Source organism: Anopheles coustani, chromosome X (assembly GCF_943734705.1).
Source record: "Anopheles coustani chromosome X, idAnoCousDA_361_x.2, whole genome shotgun sequence".
Lineage (NCBI taxonomy): Eukaryota > Metazoa > Arthropoda > Insecta > Diptera > Culicidae > Anopheles > Anopheles coustani.
In genome coordinates, this window is record NC_071290.1 from 7,672,491 (window position 1) to 7,690,547 (window position 18,057).

An 18,057-nucleotide genomic window follows, 5' to 3' on the forward strand; every position below is an offset into this window, starting at 1 on the left:
TTCACCCTTCGGCAAACGAGCATGTCTAGTTTTTAATTTATAACAACGACTACGCAATTGCATCATTAAACACAGTAAGTAAGCCTGTCTGCTGGCGATATAATGCTTCGAATTTGTTTTCAAATCACGATTAGTTAATTGATTAATTTATTATCTCTCGGCTCTCTCCTGGCAGCCACTGCAATATGAATAGATGCTATTTGATTATAACGCGTGTGGGTGTGCTGGGTTGGAATTTTTAAACCCTCGCAGGATTATAAAAGAAGCGACTGAGGGTAAAGAAGGAAAGAAAGAATCGCGACACCAGTTTTGGCGGCGAGAGGAAGAGAGAGAGAGAGCTAGAGAGACAATAACAGAATTGCAAAAATTCTAATCTAAACTGGTCACATAAGCCTGCAAAAGGGATGTCAAAACAGTATAGGTAGACACAATCGATATTATTAGATACGTATCTAGCTCGGCATTACCATAATACTTCTGTTTGCCCTTGTTCCTCTTCTTCTTAAATAATCAATTAACGCCACACCAATTCGAAAATGCTCGTTGTTTCATTTTGTTTTGTTTGTTTTTGTTTGTTTTGTTGTGTGTTCTGCATAACTTGTAACATGATCAACAGTTTACAATATATCTAATCAAATGTTCTTTTTTTTTTAATTATTCTCCACCGCCATTAAAAAATGTTTCCGCACCTTATTATCTCTCGAGACCCCAAATGTATCTTTCCGTATCGCAATGCGTTTCCAATTTAAACGAATTTTAAAGCAACGGAGAACTGAAATGAAAACCATCTTTCGAATTATGTCTTCCAACCCGGAATTTAAGGATGCTGTTTTTTTTAAATGGGTTCACGAGAGCTTTGCTTTTGCTTTTCCTCATGTGCGGTGCATGTGCTGTCTAGGTTTCTGGAAAAAAAGGTTTGATTAGCTTTGCTTCGTACGAGAAGTGTGGATGACTTGGTTGGCCTGCGCTACCGTGACCGCGTCGCGATGCCGTTCTTAAAGTTTCCTAGTGTACCTATCGTTTCTTTTATGTAGTTTTCTTGCTGGTTTATCTTGTTTCACCTTAAGTATCCACAATGTTTCATGATTTGCTTTGCCTTAAGTTCACAAACGGTGGGAAGATTTGTTTTTCTTTTATTTTGCTTTTAGGTGCAATAGGTTGTCCTATCGGGGTCGGTTCAAATGGGTTGTATAGTTTAGCACAGGTGTTTTCTACTACGTTTCGCTCCGGAACTGACTGATTCCTGCTTTTCGGCGTGTTCGCCATCTCGCGCAACTCATTCGTCAGCTGAGGAAACGATTTCGAGCTACCAACAGGATGATGGGTTCGACTCGCGCGGTTAGTTCTGGGCAGGAAAACTACGCCCCCCCTCTTTTATGGTGGCGGGGCAGCCGGAGGTGGGCTGGGGTGGGTAAAGTTCGCAGAAAATATATCCTATGGATTTGCTCTGTTGGCTAGCGTTACGAGCTTGCCCTCGTAGCTGGAGTGTGCCCTAGGTCCTTTCCTTTCCTTTTTTTGTATATGTGTATATCTATATATATATATTGTTTAATAATTCGTTTTCAAAGTAATTTCACCACGTCCTCGGTACGGTGAGCAGGAGCCAAAAAACACACACACACGCGCGCGCACACACACACACACACTTCACGCACATTACACAGTCTAAACAGTCCCGTGGTGCACCCATCTGGCTTTCTGGTAATTAACTACGGCCCGTCTTTTAATGGCACAGGAGGCTCTACGTTCGTTCGGCTGCTGGAGACAGTACCGGTTAAAGAGGTGCGCACAGAGAAACAACAGTAGGCTGCAGAGAAGCGCTCTAGGATACACATTCTACTGATACATCGAAAGCGATGTAGAGGCGAAACATATCTCCAAAAGGAACCGATTGGTAGAAAGCAAAAGCAAACAACATCCTCGCCCTGGACCATAACAGGAAGCTAAAAAAGGAAAGAAAACCAAACAAACCGATGCTATCAAGACTGCACTGACTGACAGGTGCCTTAGGAGAATAAAACATAAATGGAAACATTAAAACCAACGGAAACTACAGGACACCAACTCAGGCGCCTTTAATTGGTACAGCGTACGGGAGGTCCTTTAGGTAGCGGCTAAGGCAGCCTTTACTAGATATTATATGTGCTTCTCATTGCGTGTCTAATATAGAATTTCTTTTATTATATGTGTATATATATACTTTAGTTTGAGATGAGCTCTCTCTACATCTCACAATCTAATATTTCCGTATTCTACCCCCTCCGTGTCGTCTATTTAACGATTTTTTTTCTTCACATTAGTGTATTCATTGTATCATACTTTCATTGTTGTTTTTCCTTCCGCTTTCCCCGTGTGAAGGTCGGCAATACTTAGAGTTAATATACATACTATAGTTAATGTTTCACCGTTTAGGATGGGGAAAAAGAAATCGACTTTCTTCTCCATACGGACTGGTAAAAGGTTTATGAGCAAAAACCCAAAACGTAATCAGCGTGTCTATCGCAACCATTGTGTATGACGTGATGTATGTTTTACCCTTCCCGGTACAGGATTGCTTTTTCCCCAACCTAAAACGAGCCGTTCGTTCCAGTAATGCACACACGCATAGATATAGTTGCTTGGTAAAAAGGTTATCGAAAATATACGCTTTTAATTATTCCTTTCCGCCATTCTGGCTCGCGTCGGATTGCGGTTATCTTATGGAGTTTGGATATCATTTTGATAGTATGTATGATATTTGATCGATGCATGCGTATTATACGGTTCGGTCTACCGGTGTGTCTCTCTGCGTAACTGTTGTTACGCAACGCCACACAAATGCACAGCGACACACGAGTGCACAGTAGCTATAAAAACGCACAATCCATGTAAACTTGCAGCCAAGTTGTTAAACTGTGCAAACCGGCTTTGGCGTGAGAAGTGAGACGGTGTCTGGCTGACAATGTTGTAAAATTCCTTCCCCAGCTGACCAGCCAGTTTTGGATCATGAAAACATGTTAGGAAGTATAAACGGCCCGGCTGCAGGACACAGAAACGCAAGTGAAGGGAGAAGTAAAGGTTAACTTAATATGTCCCTTTACAAACACATTCTCGTATTAGAAATGGAGTAGACTCGTCACGCATTGGAAAACATTATTTTAACCTGGTTTAGGTGACCATTACCTACGGTGATACATGATTTCGAATAATTTTACTTTGATTTTACGAAAAAAACGTCAACGTTCTGTGCACCGATTGTTTCTTCTACGCTTGTATTCCTCCTGTGTTAACTTTACCATAATTGTAGTGCGATATTACTATTGTTTAGTTTAGAACAATTTGCCTGCCCGTGACTCTGCGGTTTTTATTTTACTTGTTTCTCTACCGTACGTACCTGTTGTCTCAAAACGTCTACTACGCTTGCTTTCGGTGTTCTGTTTTAAATTTGCGCTCTGTACCGCGTACGATTGTTATTTGGGCGTGTTGGGATAATGTAAATGTGTGTTTGATTTGCTCCTTCTCTTTTAATTTAATGTATGAATATATATATATATATGTGTACTGCTGATGTTACTGTCTCTAACCTACACAATACCGGAACGCGGAAAGTAAATCATCACTCTCGGGGTTAGCTTGTACTACCCTTGTTTGACTGGAACCGCGCGTGTCTCATTAGGTTTTAGTGTTATTTTTCATTTTCTACTGCTTCGTACTGTTTTTGCACAGACGATTCGCTCTCATTCGACCACTCAAGTTTGCAGTTGCTTCTTGGCTATATCGTCCTATCTATGCACACGATGACTTTACAAGCCATGTAGGTTGTTGTATGTACCCATGTGCCGTCGCGAACGTTAATTAAATATTTATTTAAACCATGTTCTAATGCCATCCTACGTTTACCATTTTTTGTTTTTTGTTCTTCAATCATTATTTTACGTCACCACACCTTACTGATCTGTCTGCTTTGGTGGTATTCTATTAAACTCGGCCAGCTTGTCAACTCACAACTTGCTAAATTTATTGTACCCGAAAGTCATATCGTCATAGTGTACCCAAAAGTATTATGCCGGGATAGGTTTCAGGCGTTATAAAAGTTTTAAATATTATTACGTTAAATTAATGCTCTAGCGTTTGTCTTTTGCCTATCGGTCCCTACTGAGCTGCAAAGCTGTACTCGGTAAGGCAACCATGCTGAAGATGCGTCGGAATCATTCGTCGGTTGTGTTTGTTTCGTGGCAATGCCAACCATTTGTACATGTTGTTTTATTGCAATTTAAGGAGGCGGCTCAGGCAAACTACAGCTCAGTTTATTGTATTGCGATAGCTTGACAAGGCAGCACACGCTAGTAGCTGCTGGTAAGCAGTATTTCTTCACCCCCTGGTCGATGCTGGGGTATGCTTTTAAATAAAAACTTCCCTAACTTTAGGATCTCCGGTTTAGCTAACTCAACATCAGTCCGGTAAAGACTATTCTTGATTCAGTGAAAAAGAAATTTTGTGATAAAATAAATCACGGCGTTCGTATGCTAGTTTTCCGCTTTTCCCTCGCTCCGGTGTGTTTTAAATTTGCAAACGAAATGGCCTGTGCGTATATTGTCGGTAAAAGTGTGCAATCGATAGAGATGAGTTTTTAAAGTATCAAAAGGAATGGATGTGCAAAAACACTACCCAAAAGCGTTGCGCGAAATGCTTGTGCCGAAGGCTGGCCTGGCTTCCCATCCTACATATCATGTCGTTAGCGAACATATAATGTCGGTAAACTGCTAAAACCAATCGGAAATGTTGAACGTTACTAGATAGTGTTTGCAAACATCTCCTGGAAATGTGCAGGCTCTCCGGGCAAGAAAGTACCGCAACGATCTGTTCGCAATACCGCACACCGAATAGTATAAATGTGATTGTTTGACATCGCATACCGTAAATATTGTTTTCTCTTTTACCTCCAGCTTCGCCACGATTATATTTGGTCGTCGCTTCCGGGCCTCGTTTCCCATGGTTAATTTTTGCCTGTCTTGTTAATTTTACGTTTTACATTTGTGATATCAGGACAGTTATAAAGAGGGTAAAATAACGTCCTTTGTCTTTAAACATAAAACAATACACCTTTCATTTGCCTTACACAGCATATTGTTGAACCCTTAATTGCAATTTGTTACCGCGCATCGATCTGAAGTGGCGTATGCTTCACGTTTCTACTTATGTGATGTGATGTAAAAAAATAACCACAAACCACCAATTGATGACCTTACTTTTCTTTTTGTTTAACGTCAGGGAAATCTTCAAAAGATCCGGGCGCGACTCCGATGAACCATACTAGAACTTCTCAGCCTACAAACTCGTTGTGCTGCGTTGTCATCGTCAATTATGACGGATGAAACTAGAAAAGCAGACAGGCATCACGCTATATCCCGGTACGCTATACTCAACATAAGAATAAGCGCATGCAAAAAGCGGTTTCGAATCAAATAAATTACTCACATTGTTGATGGGTGTGTTGTTGAAATGTTGATTCAATCTACAAGCATAAACTCAGCAAATAAATAAAACCATCCTTCTCTATCTGAGTCTTAAAAAGTAACACACTGGAATATGTGTGTGTATATAATTTTATCTTTTTGTCGCTCTGACGTCTTTGCCGAAATAGTCTGTACACTTAATCGAAGCCTTGTTTCAGTAGTAACACTATGGATTTAACTATCCTTCTGTTTACAGTCAACACCGGGAGCATCGCAACAGACGAAACTCACACATCCATTACAGCCAGTCGATTTTATCTTAGCGATCGTTATGTTTAAATTGCATTAGAGAAGAAGCAATCCTTCTGCCTTATGAAAAGGGGATTGTGAATTAAAAACACAAGATAAAAGAAGTGGTAAAACAATAATCGTAATTTCCGTACTAAATACATCCTATTCTCTTCATAAATGCTTCAAACTGTAAATTGCTTTCTACGCCTCCCCCGTTTTCAACTCTGCCTTCCTTTTGATTAAGTAACGGATGTGTGGGAAGCGTTGTTATTAGTGGCGCTCGAGGATCGCTTGCAACTAATATGTTATTTCCGATGCGGGGTCGTATTTAAAAGTCGCTAATGCTCTTCCATGTTACTGGTAAGTTCAATATGTGCATATCACAATGAATACAACACCAAGCGTAACAATATTCGAACCAGACGCCCTTCATTACCTGCCGAACTTATTCAAAATCGTGCGCCATCGTCGTACACAAACTCGCTTCCAGATTGTTTAAGAAATCCTTAACTAGTGACCGTTATGCAGTTTTGAGAAAAAGAAGAAATGTTTTCATAGTTTACATGGACACATACATGTACTGGCAGAAATTACGTGATTTTTCGTTACGAGAAAGCAAGCGGCGCACGAATGCAGAGCAGAAAAAACCATTGCCTATTTAATAATGCATAAATTACATTTAAATTAGATTTACGGAATCGCTGTACACCGTGTCTTACGCATTACGCATGTCTTACGGGTACGGGAAACGAAGTGTAATCGCTACCGTAATCGTGTAATTCCGCTGCTCAATCTGTCCAACATTATTTTGGCTTTCATACCCTATAATCGCATGTGTAATCTGGTCAAAAAAAACATAAACAAAACACAGATATCGCTTGGCCCGATACACGAGAGACCAGCGATTACGCTTCGTTTACCGTACGCTTTACGGTACGCTTCAACTCAATTTAAACACAACTCAACTAATTTGATCTGCGATGCAGTCGCAAACACAAATTAAAATTGATGAAAAGGTTCATCAAATAAAAAACAAACAAGACTTGATTACGAAATCTCCAAAACGACCGGATTGCAAATGGATTAGGTTGATCCAAGCTCACCATTTGTATTAGAGAATGACTCGTCATGCTGGACACTCAACATATCGACGCAGAGTTTAGATCGTTTTTAATATCTAGGAATCATCTTGACACCTCAAAAGACAAAACCAATTTTTTAAATTTAGTCAATTCCCCATTTTTTCGCTGTTTTCAAAGATTGTTTACTTTTTGTGTTACATACACAACCACGAGAAAGTTACATTACGACATTACGAAACAAAACACATCACATGAATTAAATATGTTAAAATTTAAAAAAATTTGAAACTATCTTACATAGATCGATGCCGGACGCAAAGGGAAAACTCAAGTAAACTTAGATAATCGGTAGGCATTAGACCGAAGACGGACGTTACGGCAACGAAGAAGAAGGCGTAGCATACCTTCGTTTGTGAAATAAATAATTTACATTTGACGAAAACGGCATTGTACAAGGTTTTGTACACGTTAAAATTGTTTAAATCACCATTTAAACCTTATTTGTATCTCCCCCCCGCGATCGCTACAAGCATGCGCTGTTGTGTTGGAATCACACAGACAGTAAAAAAAAAAGGTATAAACTTTCGTCGCTATGTTGAGTGTTAAACGTAGTACAGCGTAATGTTATCCGGACTTCTGTGCCGAAAGGGAAAGTTTGTAGAAAAACAGAATACAATAAATTTGAACTGGCGCGTACAAAAGCAACCTCAAGAGCGCTAGTCACAGGACATTATAAAAGTAGAATGTTCTTAGAAATTATTGGGTAGTATAGTACGTTTGACATTAAAATCCTAATCCCTAGCATGTGCCTTCAACGCTACCTCTGCTCGATGCGTAGAGTGCCACGTTGCGGTAGGGTTGTTTTTTTTCACAATTTTTTAGTCACCAGACGGTAGGTGCGCCAGCCGCGTGTTGGCCCCGTGTCACTTGTCTCGCGTATGAGGTGGTGGTACGGGACCGCAGCTCCATCAGTAGCACTCCGATACTGTTCGCAACTACCTACGCCTGTGACGTGACCGGCGTCTGACAGTAAGGACATTCACGCTGGGTCGATGCACACGAGTCGCACACAACGTAGTGGTTGCAGGGTACCAGCGTGACGGAACGATTGTTCTCCTCGCACTTCATGCACTTGTTGGCCGTCGCTTGGTATAATACTTTCTCTACTTCCTCGATTTCCGCCCGCAACTTGGCCTAAAATAGAAAAGGTATGTTAGAGCGCTGGTAAGTAAAGTAGGCCTTCTGCTTATGTAACAATTTTTCAATTATTACGATAAATTGGAACATTTACAAACGAACGAAAACAAAAACGACAGGGCAACAAACCTTTTCACTGCAACAACCGAAGCCCTGCAGCAAATAGTGATCAATCTAATCTCTTACCTGAATGCTTTTCAACTTGGGCAGCGACATGCCACGCAGATCGCTCGACCGGTAGTTGGTGGTACCGGATAAGGTAAGCTGTTCCACCTTTTCTTTCAACGCCTTCACATGCGACAGCGCTTCGTCCCGCTGCTGCTCAGCAATCACCGTCTGTAAAGGAAACGTGGCACGTTAGCGACCATCATTACCGGCCTACGTTAGAACGGGATGAGTTCAATGTGCGTTTTACCTTGCGATTGCTCTCCTCCATCTGCGCCTTCCAGGCTTCGCAGGCGTTCGTCGCCTGTAGGACATGCTCCTCCCAGTTGAGCATCTGCTGCTGTTGGGCCGTCTTGTTCATCTCTTCCCGCATGCGATTGATGCCGTCCGCTATCATCGGCGATATCGCGTACTGGTTTGGCGTCATCGACTTGACGGCGGCAACAGCCATCGATGCCTGATGCTGCAGCTGGTGCTGCAACTGTTGCGCCTGCTGCTGCTGTTGTACTTGATGTTGCTGCTGTTGTTGCTGCTGCTGTTGCTGTTGTTGTTGCTGCTGTTGCTGCTGTTGCTGCTGTTGCTGCTGCTGCTGTTGTTGCTGCTGCTGCTGCTGCTGAGGCTGTTGCGACTGGTGGTGTTGACTGTCAGCGAACAGCATATTAGTTGTGGTACTACTTAGCTCACTATTCAGTGGATTCAAATCAGGCATTCGTCTGCAAAGCAAAAGCCAGGTCGAGGTCGTAGTAGTGTGTGTGTGAGTGTACGGGGGGAGGAGGCGTTGCCAAAGGGGCGCGCAAGCAAAGCAGAAAGGGAACAGGCTGCTGCTTCGCTCCTTAGAACTTACCTGATTTCCGGGCTGGCGGACAGCCCGTCGCCGAGCACCGGCGATATTATGTGCGGTTGGAAGAAGAGATTATCGGTGTGATTGTGCCCGTAGGAGTTGCTGCTCAGCTTCGGCGCCGAGCCGCTGCCGATGTGATGCGTGCCGAATGGATCGTTCAGGCCGAATAAATTCGAGTGCGACGACGGACTGAAGTTGTGACCTAGAGAGCTGCCAGGAATGTTAACCGGTGCGGACGTGCCCTGGAGAATGCCTGTAAACACAGTGGCAGCAAGAAGCGAGCGAATCGGTGAATGGTCTGTGCCGCGGGCAAGTGTTCGGTGCCCAACACTCCCGACCCAAACCCTTCTGCTTACCAGAGATGGAATTGCCCATCGGTGAACCGGGAATGTTGACCGGTGCCGAGCTGCTAGCTAGCAACCCGGCCGAGGTCAGACCGGACATTGGATTTTCCAGCCCGTGTAGGTTATCACGCCGGCCCAAATCGTCTGCCGAGCGAGAAAAAAAACCGTCATATTAATATGATCTAACCTGCTTCTGACTGCAAACAGACTGAAACTTACACATGGTATCTAGAGGTGAGCCTATATTACGTAGGTTAAACGTGAGACACATTCGCTTGCGCTGCTCACGCTCCATCGGGTTGAGCGTGGGATCATTGTCGATAGCTACCATCTGGGAAAAGTGGCGGAAAAGCAGTTTGTTTACACATGTGGTCATTTTATCTTAAATCACAATAAAAGTGTGATTCAAATGTGAAGCAAAAGTGTTCTTTTGCAGAAACAATAATCACTGTCAAACGCACCTGTTTCGGAAGGTCCGAATTGAAGTCAAGATTGGACAGCAAAGAGCTACCGCCGCCGCCGGCGCCACCTCCCGCTCCGCTGCCATTGCTTCCGCCGTTTGGACCGCCGTTGCTTAGCAGGCCGAGCCCGCAAAGCGGATTGCCACCGCCGCTACCGTGACCATTGCCGAGCAGGTTGGCGTTCGCCTTTTGGTGCTGCAGCTGCGAACCGGGTGCCTTGTTGTGCGAGCTGTGGTTCGAACCGAGACTGCTGGTGCTGGCCGATTCGCTGCTCTCGGCGCTGCCGTTCTGCAGCAGCTGGAAGTACGAAAGATTCTGCGCGGGTTAAGCTCGAGACCGTCCTCCGGGTGGTCCGCTGCCCCCCATTCCACCATTCCTAGAAACTCACCCCTAGCTCGTGGTTCTCCTTTTTGCTACCGACCACACCGCTTCCGATCGGACCGCCGGTGGAGTTTGCGCTGGGCCCCAGCCCACCGAGTACGCCCGGCGGTGGTCCGACGACGCCCGAGCCACCCACACTGCCACCGGAAGTCCCGGCACCGCCCGCACCTGCACCACCGTTACTTCCACCACCGTCGCCCGACGGAAGCACCGAGGACAACATGTCGCTCAGGGCAAGCGAGTCAAGCTCGCGACTGATGTCCTCCGGTAGATACGCTATGGAAAGAGCAATAAAGGTAAATATTATTTGCCGTTCGATTTCCTCTTCGCTTTTAAAGCTAACATATTTCCTTGCTAAAACAACATGTTTGAAACTATGAAAAAACTGAGCGCGTTAAATAATTCTACCAGTAAAGGACTTCAGCAAGCTTTTCTTCGATACAAGAATGTTGTTTCCTGTTTAAAAAAAAACATGGAAGCGGTAGAAGAAGTCTATTCAAACACATTCTCGGATATGTAAGGAAGGAAAACAAAGTAAAATAAAAATGATTTCGTCCACTAACATAATGGAGGAGCCTGTCTTCCTGCGTGGTCTTGTTTTGATCAAAATAATCTACCTCATGATTACCGCATTTAATTCAGCATTGACGTAATTGTTATGATCGACAAACGCAATCGCAATCATAAAGAATATCATAATAAAATATATATAAACAAAATCTTTCCAACGCTGTTACTCAGAATGCGCAGATAATCAGAATGTTGATATATTAGCATGAAGCGAACAATAAAATCATTGACGCCGAGATAGGTTGAAGTTGCTAACAACGCCTACAAAGAAGAGCATTATGAACAGAGGAAAAATTAAAAACCTTGTTGTTTAGAAGAGAAATACTTATTGATGTAAAAGCGATCACGCTGTAAGAGCGATGTTTATCGTCCAACTCATTTCTACAACTTGTTGTGAATGTTTCGCGATTGAAATGGTTTTACGGGTGCTATTCGTTTGACCGGATACTTACGCTCTACGTGCGCGAAGGCGCAAAACACCGAGCGCGGACAGTAGCCGGCCTGCTGGACGTCGTTGCACTTGGTCGACTTGTAGATCTCCGGGTGGAACTGTTGCTCCGTGCGCGTGTGGCAGTACTGGCAGTTTTCGCCGGCCTCACAGTTGGCCGGCTCGCCCCACTCCTCGCCGTGCTTGACGTTCGGGCACGGGGTCGAGCTGCGGGGAAGAATAAAACGGAAAACGGTGTGTCAGAAGGCGTGAAGTGTCGACGACCAGCAACGACTCCCCCTCTCCGTACCGGTACTTGTACTTCCGCGGGCTGCGCCGCTTGTCCTTGCTGTTGTGGAACTGCGGGCAGGCGTAGCCCTGCCGGCACAGCCGCGGCGGACGCTTGCACGGTTCCGTCTTGTAGTGCGCCAGCACGTAGTTCGTGTCCTGCCACTTCGGGTCCTCGTTCATCAGGTTGCGCTCCTTGTCGAGCACGTTCGGCCCGTTCAGCCCCTCGCCCGTCACCTCCGCGTTCTGCAGCGCCTCCAGCTCCTTGATGTCGTACACCGGCGGCCGCTGGTCGTGGATGCCGTGCGCGAACGCGCAGTGGTGCCCATTCTTCACGCAGTACCCACGCGTATCCGTGTCGTGCACGCACATGCACGTCTTGTAGTAACGCAGATGGTACCGCCGCTCCGTGTCACCAGCGGTGCGGTGCAGAAAGGGGCAGCTGAAACAAAAAAAATAAGGAAAACCAAATGCGTGAAGCTTAGAACTCTCTCTCTCTCTCTCTCTCTCTCTCGCTCTCTCCACACGCCCTCTAGCTCTTCTAGGACAACTGCCGTGAAAATGTAACATTCAGTCAACTCGTTATCCTTGTTTTCCAACACACGGTCACTATCTAACCTTGAAGTAACGTTTCACACGGTGGTAACATCAAAAACCGCCGTCGCAATACACCCTAAGACCCGGTCAACGGTCAAGAAAGGCCATTTTTTTCTACCCCGCACTTCGACCAGCACTCCACTGGTTGCTGGCCCTTCTTTTCACACGTGCCACGTGTCGGAATGTCGGTGGAAATGGGCATTCTGGCGACGGTATTCGTTACGGGAGGCAGCCGGGGGTTGATTGTTGATTCTTTTCTCCAACGACAAACTGCAATACGGATGGACGCAGTGACGTTTGAGAGTTTGATTGCTGGGATGAAACACGTGCTGGTTGGTGGTTGGTGGTGACCTTCTTTTTTTGTTTTTTGAATGATGCTTCTGCATAAGAAAGAGTTGCATTTGATTGTTAGCACCAGAGGGCGGGTGATGCACTTTTCTCGCAAACTTGTTTGACGAAGCGGGCGGGCACGTTTTGCTGGCTTTGAATGTCTTTGTGGGGCGTTTAGTTTTAACAGTGAACTTCGGTTATACCAAAAGTTATTTCCACTGGTCGTGAAGGCAGGACTTCGAGAACATATGGATTGTTTTTAATAGCGGTATTTTAATAAATATTGTCTGCATGTGAAAGTGGAAAACATTGCAAAAATAATAACAAACCCTCCCGTAACATAATTTCATGAAAGGAATATTTTCAACAGGCATCAATAATTTCATTGGGTCTATATTTTTCAGCGAGGCCCCCCGATGCGAACCATATGCTTGCAAATGCATCGTCATGCTGGCCGTTTCGATGATGCTGCGTTACAAATTAATAACGCACCCGCCCCCCCAGCAACAACATCACCCACGACGGCGAATGGAATCTCAAATGCAGACGCCACAGCTGAAACGCATTATAGTCCGCCAACTTGTGTGCAGCAACCCGTGTGGCCGGTTCATCGTCACAACTCCTATGGGATTTTATTTTTCTACCCTCGCTCGTGAGATGAATTTTGTTTTCGTTTTACAAGCGCGTTCAAGTAGCATTGGACGGTCATTGGACGCGAAAATGCAACCGAAGCACCGAACGGTTTTTGATTGCCGGTTCTGTGGAAGTGGCTGATAGATTTAGACCGGTCCGATGAGCTTCGTTCGAATGACGAGCAAACAAGATTGTCTCCAGCGGCAAGAGACTTTAAAGGTCGAGTTCGCAAGCCAGCTTCGTGCGGAATGCAGAACCTGAGATAAGATGCAATCATTCAACGTTTACTGTAGGAAAACATGTAAGCAAAATAGAAACGGAAGGAAGGAACAAATTTATGGTACTGTATTAATCAATAAACAGCGTGACCGATAAAGAAAAGATTTACTTCCAAACATATGTTATCATTCTGGCAAGATGTATAACTACCATCAAATATACCCATCCTTGGTGGAGGTTTTGCTCAATCGATCCGCAAGTTAACGCATTTATTTTTTACTGCCTCAATGCCCCCACCACAAATGTGCAAACACGATCACTGATAATTTTATTCTGATCGTCTGTGATCGACGGCGGGAAATGATTATTCATGCTGCGCTGGAAGCTGAAAACGGGCGAAATATTGTCATAAAACTTGACCTTTTGAGCGGCAGCAATCTCTCTCCCGGGCAGCCAGGCAACTGGTTTTGCATTTGGTATTTTAATCGTTTGCTTTAACGATTGGGTTGTTTTTGAACGGCTTTTCTTGATGATAAGTGAACGTCACACAAAAAATACCATTTTGAGCTGGGTTGATTAAAGTTTGCGCCCTTCTTTTGTCACACGCAATAGTCGGTACTGAAGGTAACATCCTTTTTCCTCGCACAATTTATATACACTTAAGGGTTAGGTTTAAAAAACCACACTATTTTTCAAAAACAAATTTGTTTTATTTTCTTTTATGCATCTGCAGCAAACGGTCATTTTATTTTCAATTCTTCAACATTCATCAACTAATGATGAACAATGTTCAAAACCTTTGGTCAATGAATGCGGCTTTCTTGGATTAAACCAGCAAAAAAGGAAAATAGAAAATGCAACTGAAAACTTCTTTTTGATTTTACCTTTTGGCACAACATTTCGTGCACAGCAATCTGAGCTGGCAAAAGGAGAAACAACAAACGCTAGTCCTACTTCAAACGTCGGTCACGCTTTTCATGTGAGACCGACTGCACAAAGTGTAAACAGATGTGCATACAAAAGCGACTCACGGCATGTGTTTCGTTTGCTTTGATTGGCAAATTTTAAATCCACCAATAGCGCAATGATGACGTTAGTGGATGGGATACGTTTCCACATTAGTTTGAAGCTTACGAGTTCGAAAACAAAAAAGATTTGAAGTAAAAATCGTCGTCGTCCCAACGCAGCGCGTCGTGCGTGCGAGATCAGCCGATCCCGGGAGCGTTTGTTTGTGCAGTTTTATGGTCTGTGGTCAAGATTTGCCCCCCCCCCCCCCCCCCCCCTCCCTCCTCATGGCGACGAATGTCGTAAAAGTTTAAAAGGCAGTAAACAAAAGCGTTAAGCGGAGTACTACTACGAGGAATTCCCATTTGTTGTAAAAGTCCATTGTAAGGCGTTCACGTTGGCGTTTTATTTGTCTTCTTGTGAGCAGCCGAAAAATGTACGCAACACCTTGCCGAGAGGCAACGATCTGCTGAAGCTCTTTCTCTTTCATACATCCACATCTCAACATTAAGAAAGCGACACAGAGAGGGAGAGAGAGAGAGAAAAAAAGATAAAGAGAGAGAGGGAGATAAATTGCAATCATTTTGCCACACGAATACGCGCAGGCGCACCTTCCAAGCAATTTACTTTGTTTCACCTTTGTTCCGAGCACACACACAAACACGCAAACATACTATGCTGTTTGATACATATTACATATATATATTATATCATTTAACTATGTTTATATATGAATGAACATGAGCATGCCTCCACACCGACACGCATCGAGTGTGCAGATGCATTTCGCACAGATGCACAGAACGCAAAACAAATGGGAAGAAAAACGGGCCAAAACAAAAGAAAACTCTAGCAGTATAAAATAAATAAACCAAGATGGCGCAAGCGGACGCGCGGCCCACACCAACACATGCAGCCGCGCGTGTGTGTGTCGGAAAATGGGTAATCCCCGCCGATATGTGAAGAGGGCAACATCGACATCGTCATCGACATCCCAATCGTCGTTCCCTTGTAGAGATCAACCAAAACAATGCACCATCGAACTGGCCGATCCGGCCCAGGCGGAATGGAAACCGGAAGCAACAAGGGGCGGGAGGAACAATGTGCAATTTGTGCAAGATGGGACAGCGCCGGATTTGACTCGACGGGCTAATGCAAGTGCATTTGCACCAGGCGTATTGGCCCGATATGGCGACGTTGTTATCAAAATAAAAACATCCCGTTTTCGCCATTTCCGCTCGCCCGAGTGTGCGCGTGTGTTTGTGTGTGCAATTGCACGCACGCTCCCTCCCTGAATGGAGGAAAGTGTGGAAAAGGTGAACGTACACAACCGTACACTGCCATAATGTAGCATTTTCTTTTCTAACGTAACAGCAGCGGTGCGCGGAAAAGGGAGAAGGGTCGGGGGGTGGAAGCATAAGCAAGCTTGCGCCGCAGCGTCGCAGCAAAAGAACAAAGCAACAATGCCCGTAAGGGGCTCGACCACGGGTGTGGGGAGGTGGATGGGGGGGGAAGGCTTGCAATACGCACAATACAAGTTAGTGAAGAAAGCTATGAATTTTACAGTTGTCTCGAGAAAGAACGGACCGATTGGGCTTATCAGCGCAAAAAGTTAGCACGAGTAGCATAAATGCCAGCTTTCAACCTGGAGCAGGCATTTTTGGCATCCGAAATGCTGTTTTGACGAAAGCGCAGGCTGGTTGGCTTTGTTTTGTTTTCAAGCACACAATTTGTAATGACGTTTTAGCAAATCGCTAGAAGCTAGGAGAGGCAGGGGATGGTGTACGGTATGGACCCAGCTAAAGGTCACGGAGGGACACAAACACACATACGCGGACGTACACGCACACAGCTGGGGGGATATGTTTTTCTTGCATTTTACGACGCAACGAATGGATGCTGGAGAGTGGATAGCGGGGTAGGCGGTAAGGGATGGGACAGCCACACGTGCCTCAACGCCTCCGTTCCCCTCGGCCCGCGAAGGTCGGAGGGCGCACCTTTGGCCAGCGAGCCAGGAGCTGGCGTTTAATGTGACGACGACGCACTTGTCCCATGGATCGCCAGCGTTTCCGATTTTCTCCCCGCGCGCATTACTTACTCGTCCCCGTCCGGGCATATTCCGGTCGTTTCGTCGTACTTCGGGCAGTAGTTATCGGCACTGTAGTTGAACGAACCGTCCCGTCTGCGTACGGGACGGCGGCGGCGCTGGTTCATAAAGTGCCAGTTGAAGCACACGAACGGCCGATGTTGATTGCATTTGTGCTGCAGGAACGAGGGGCACTGTTCGACGCGGAACTCCTTCAGATAGCTGCACCACCGCCAGCAGGCCGGAACACCGGAGCCAGAAAGACAGAAAAACACACACACAAGAGAACCATTTTCAGTAAGGGGACGCTGCTGGCGCTGGCGGGTGGCGTGTGCCGTATGTGTGGCTCGCGGCCACACGAGCCACCGGCCACGGGTGGTCGAGGTTGGCGAGAGGGAGGGGGAGGACGGCGGGAATACAGGTGACACCCGCAGGTACGCCGCGGCGCTTGTCCGCCATTAGCTTGCCCCCGCACCAACTCCCCCTCCCCCAACAACCATCACTACCACCACCACCCCACGGGGGCAAGGAAGAAGACGCCACTAACTACTCACGTATAATGGTTCGGTTTTTCCGTTTGCGTTGTAAACAATGATTTTGTTGGGTCCGAAGACGCCATTTTTTTATGGTTTGTTTATCTAGCTTCACTGCGTGCGATCGCTCGACGGTTCGCTCCCTCTACTGGAGCATAGTTAACAGAAAAAAGAATATTGCGTTTTTACTTTTCATTAACACTACGTCGTCCACGGTACGACCGAATCTCGCTACGTATGTATATTCGCTACAACTGCCAGCTCTTTGTGAATTGAGCGTTTGCTAGGGTGCGCTTGTGACGCTTCATTCATGAACCATCGCGCACTACGTCGTTCACGACACTGGAGTGAGTGTCGACTGTTTGGCAGGTCCACCATCGCGAATCGGGAAAATTTGACATTGAATTCCAGGGGAATTATATGGAAAGTTCATGCCCAAAGGGCGTTGAACCGGTAGTTGACCGGTAGACTCCAGAGGAGTCACCCAGCGCATCCCTGGAGAACTGTGGCAGTGGGACAGTGGGCCATGCCGCGGCCAAAACCAAGCCTGTCAAACAGCTGCTCCTGTAGGTTCACTTTAGGGTATGATATGTTAGTCCAATAAAGCTTGTATAACTATAGGTAATCCAACTTGGTGCGGTAAGCTGCTGCAATGTGTCGATGCTATCTGCCAAATCATCAAACAGGAGCTGATACAAAATGTTTAATTTTACACGCTTTCTAGACTGCACCGTCGCGCTGTATTCTGGACGCCCCGTTACACAAAAACTATTGTAAAGAAGTGCTTTTGTGTTTTCATTTTCACCCGTGCATTTCCGTGGTTTGAATTTTACCAGCCACCAATAAACTTACATTGTGAATAGACCCAATAAACCCCCTTCTTTAAGCCCTCTCTAATATCGGTAGAGTATTTACATGATCGACAAAAAGATAGACTTTTCAAAAATCTTATCCACTCTAGAAACCAGAGATTCATAAATAACCATGGAAAATTTGGAAAAAAGGACTATAACGCGCTGTTGTGGAAGGAGAATTTGTATTAGTTGGAATAGTTTAAATTGTTCCCTTTTTAAACAATTAAAGAAACATATAATGACCATTAGCCAACAAGAGAAATCCATTGTTGATCGATCAACTGTGGCATTCTATCCAGTGGGTGCCTGTTCTCTGAC

General features: G+C 45.2%; 1 protein-coding gene across 2 annotated transcripts; it reads right to left on the bottom strand.

The window, feature by feature from the left end:
• Nucleotides 1-5,480: 5,480 nt before the first annotated feature.
• On the bottom strand, nucleotides 5,481-17,109 carry LOC131269729 (RING finger protein unkempt homolog). 2 transcript variants are annotated; one of them, XM_058272226.1, is made up of 12 exons: nucleotides 16,907-17,109; nucleotides 16,365-16,574; nucleotides 11,505-11,924; nucleotides 11,220-11,422; nucleotides 10,205-10,473; nucleotides 9,817-10,113; nucleotides 9,575-9,686; nucleotides 9,368-9,499; nucleotides 9,015-9,264; nucleotides 8,421-8,883; nucleotides 8,192-8,341; nucleotides 5,481-8,002 (listed from the first exon to the last, which is right to left on the bottom strand). In XM_058272226.1, the coding sequence occupies exons 1-12, from the start codon at nucleotides 16,969-16,971 to the stop codon at nucleotides 7,808-7,810; spliced, it is 2,766 nt and encodes a 921-aa protein (XP_058128209.1). In that variant the 5' UTR covers nucleotides 16,972-17,109; the 3' UTR covers nucleotides 5,481-7,807. The 2 variants fall into 2 exon arrangements, with proteins under 2 accessions (XP_058128209.1, XP_058128208.1); XM_058272225.1 differs by having other exon boundaries at nucleotides 9,817-10,131.
• Between the last annotated feature and the right edge of the window lie 948 nt (nucleotides 17,110-18,057).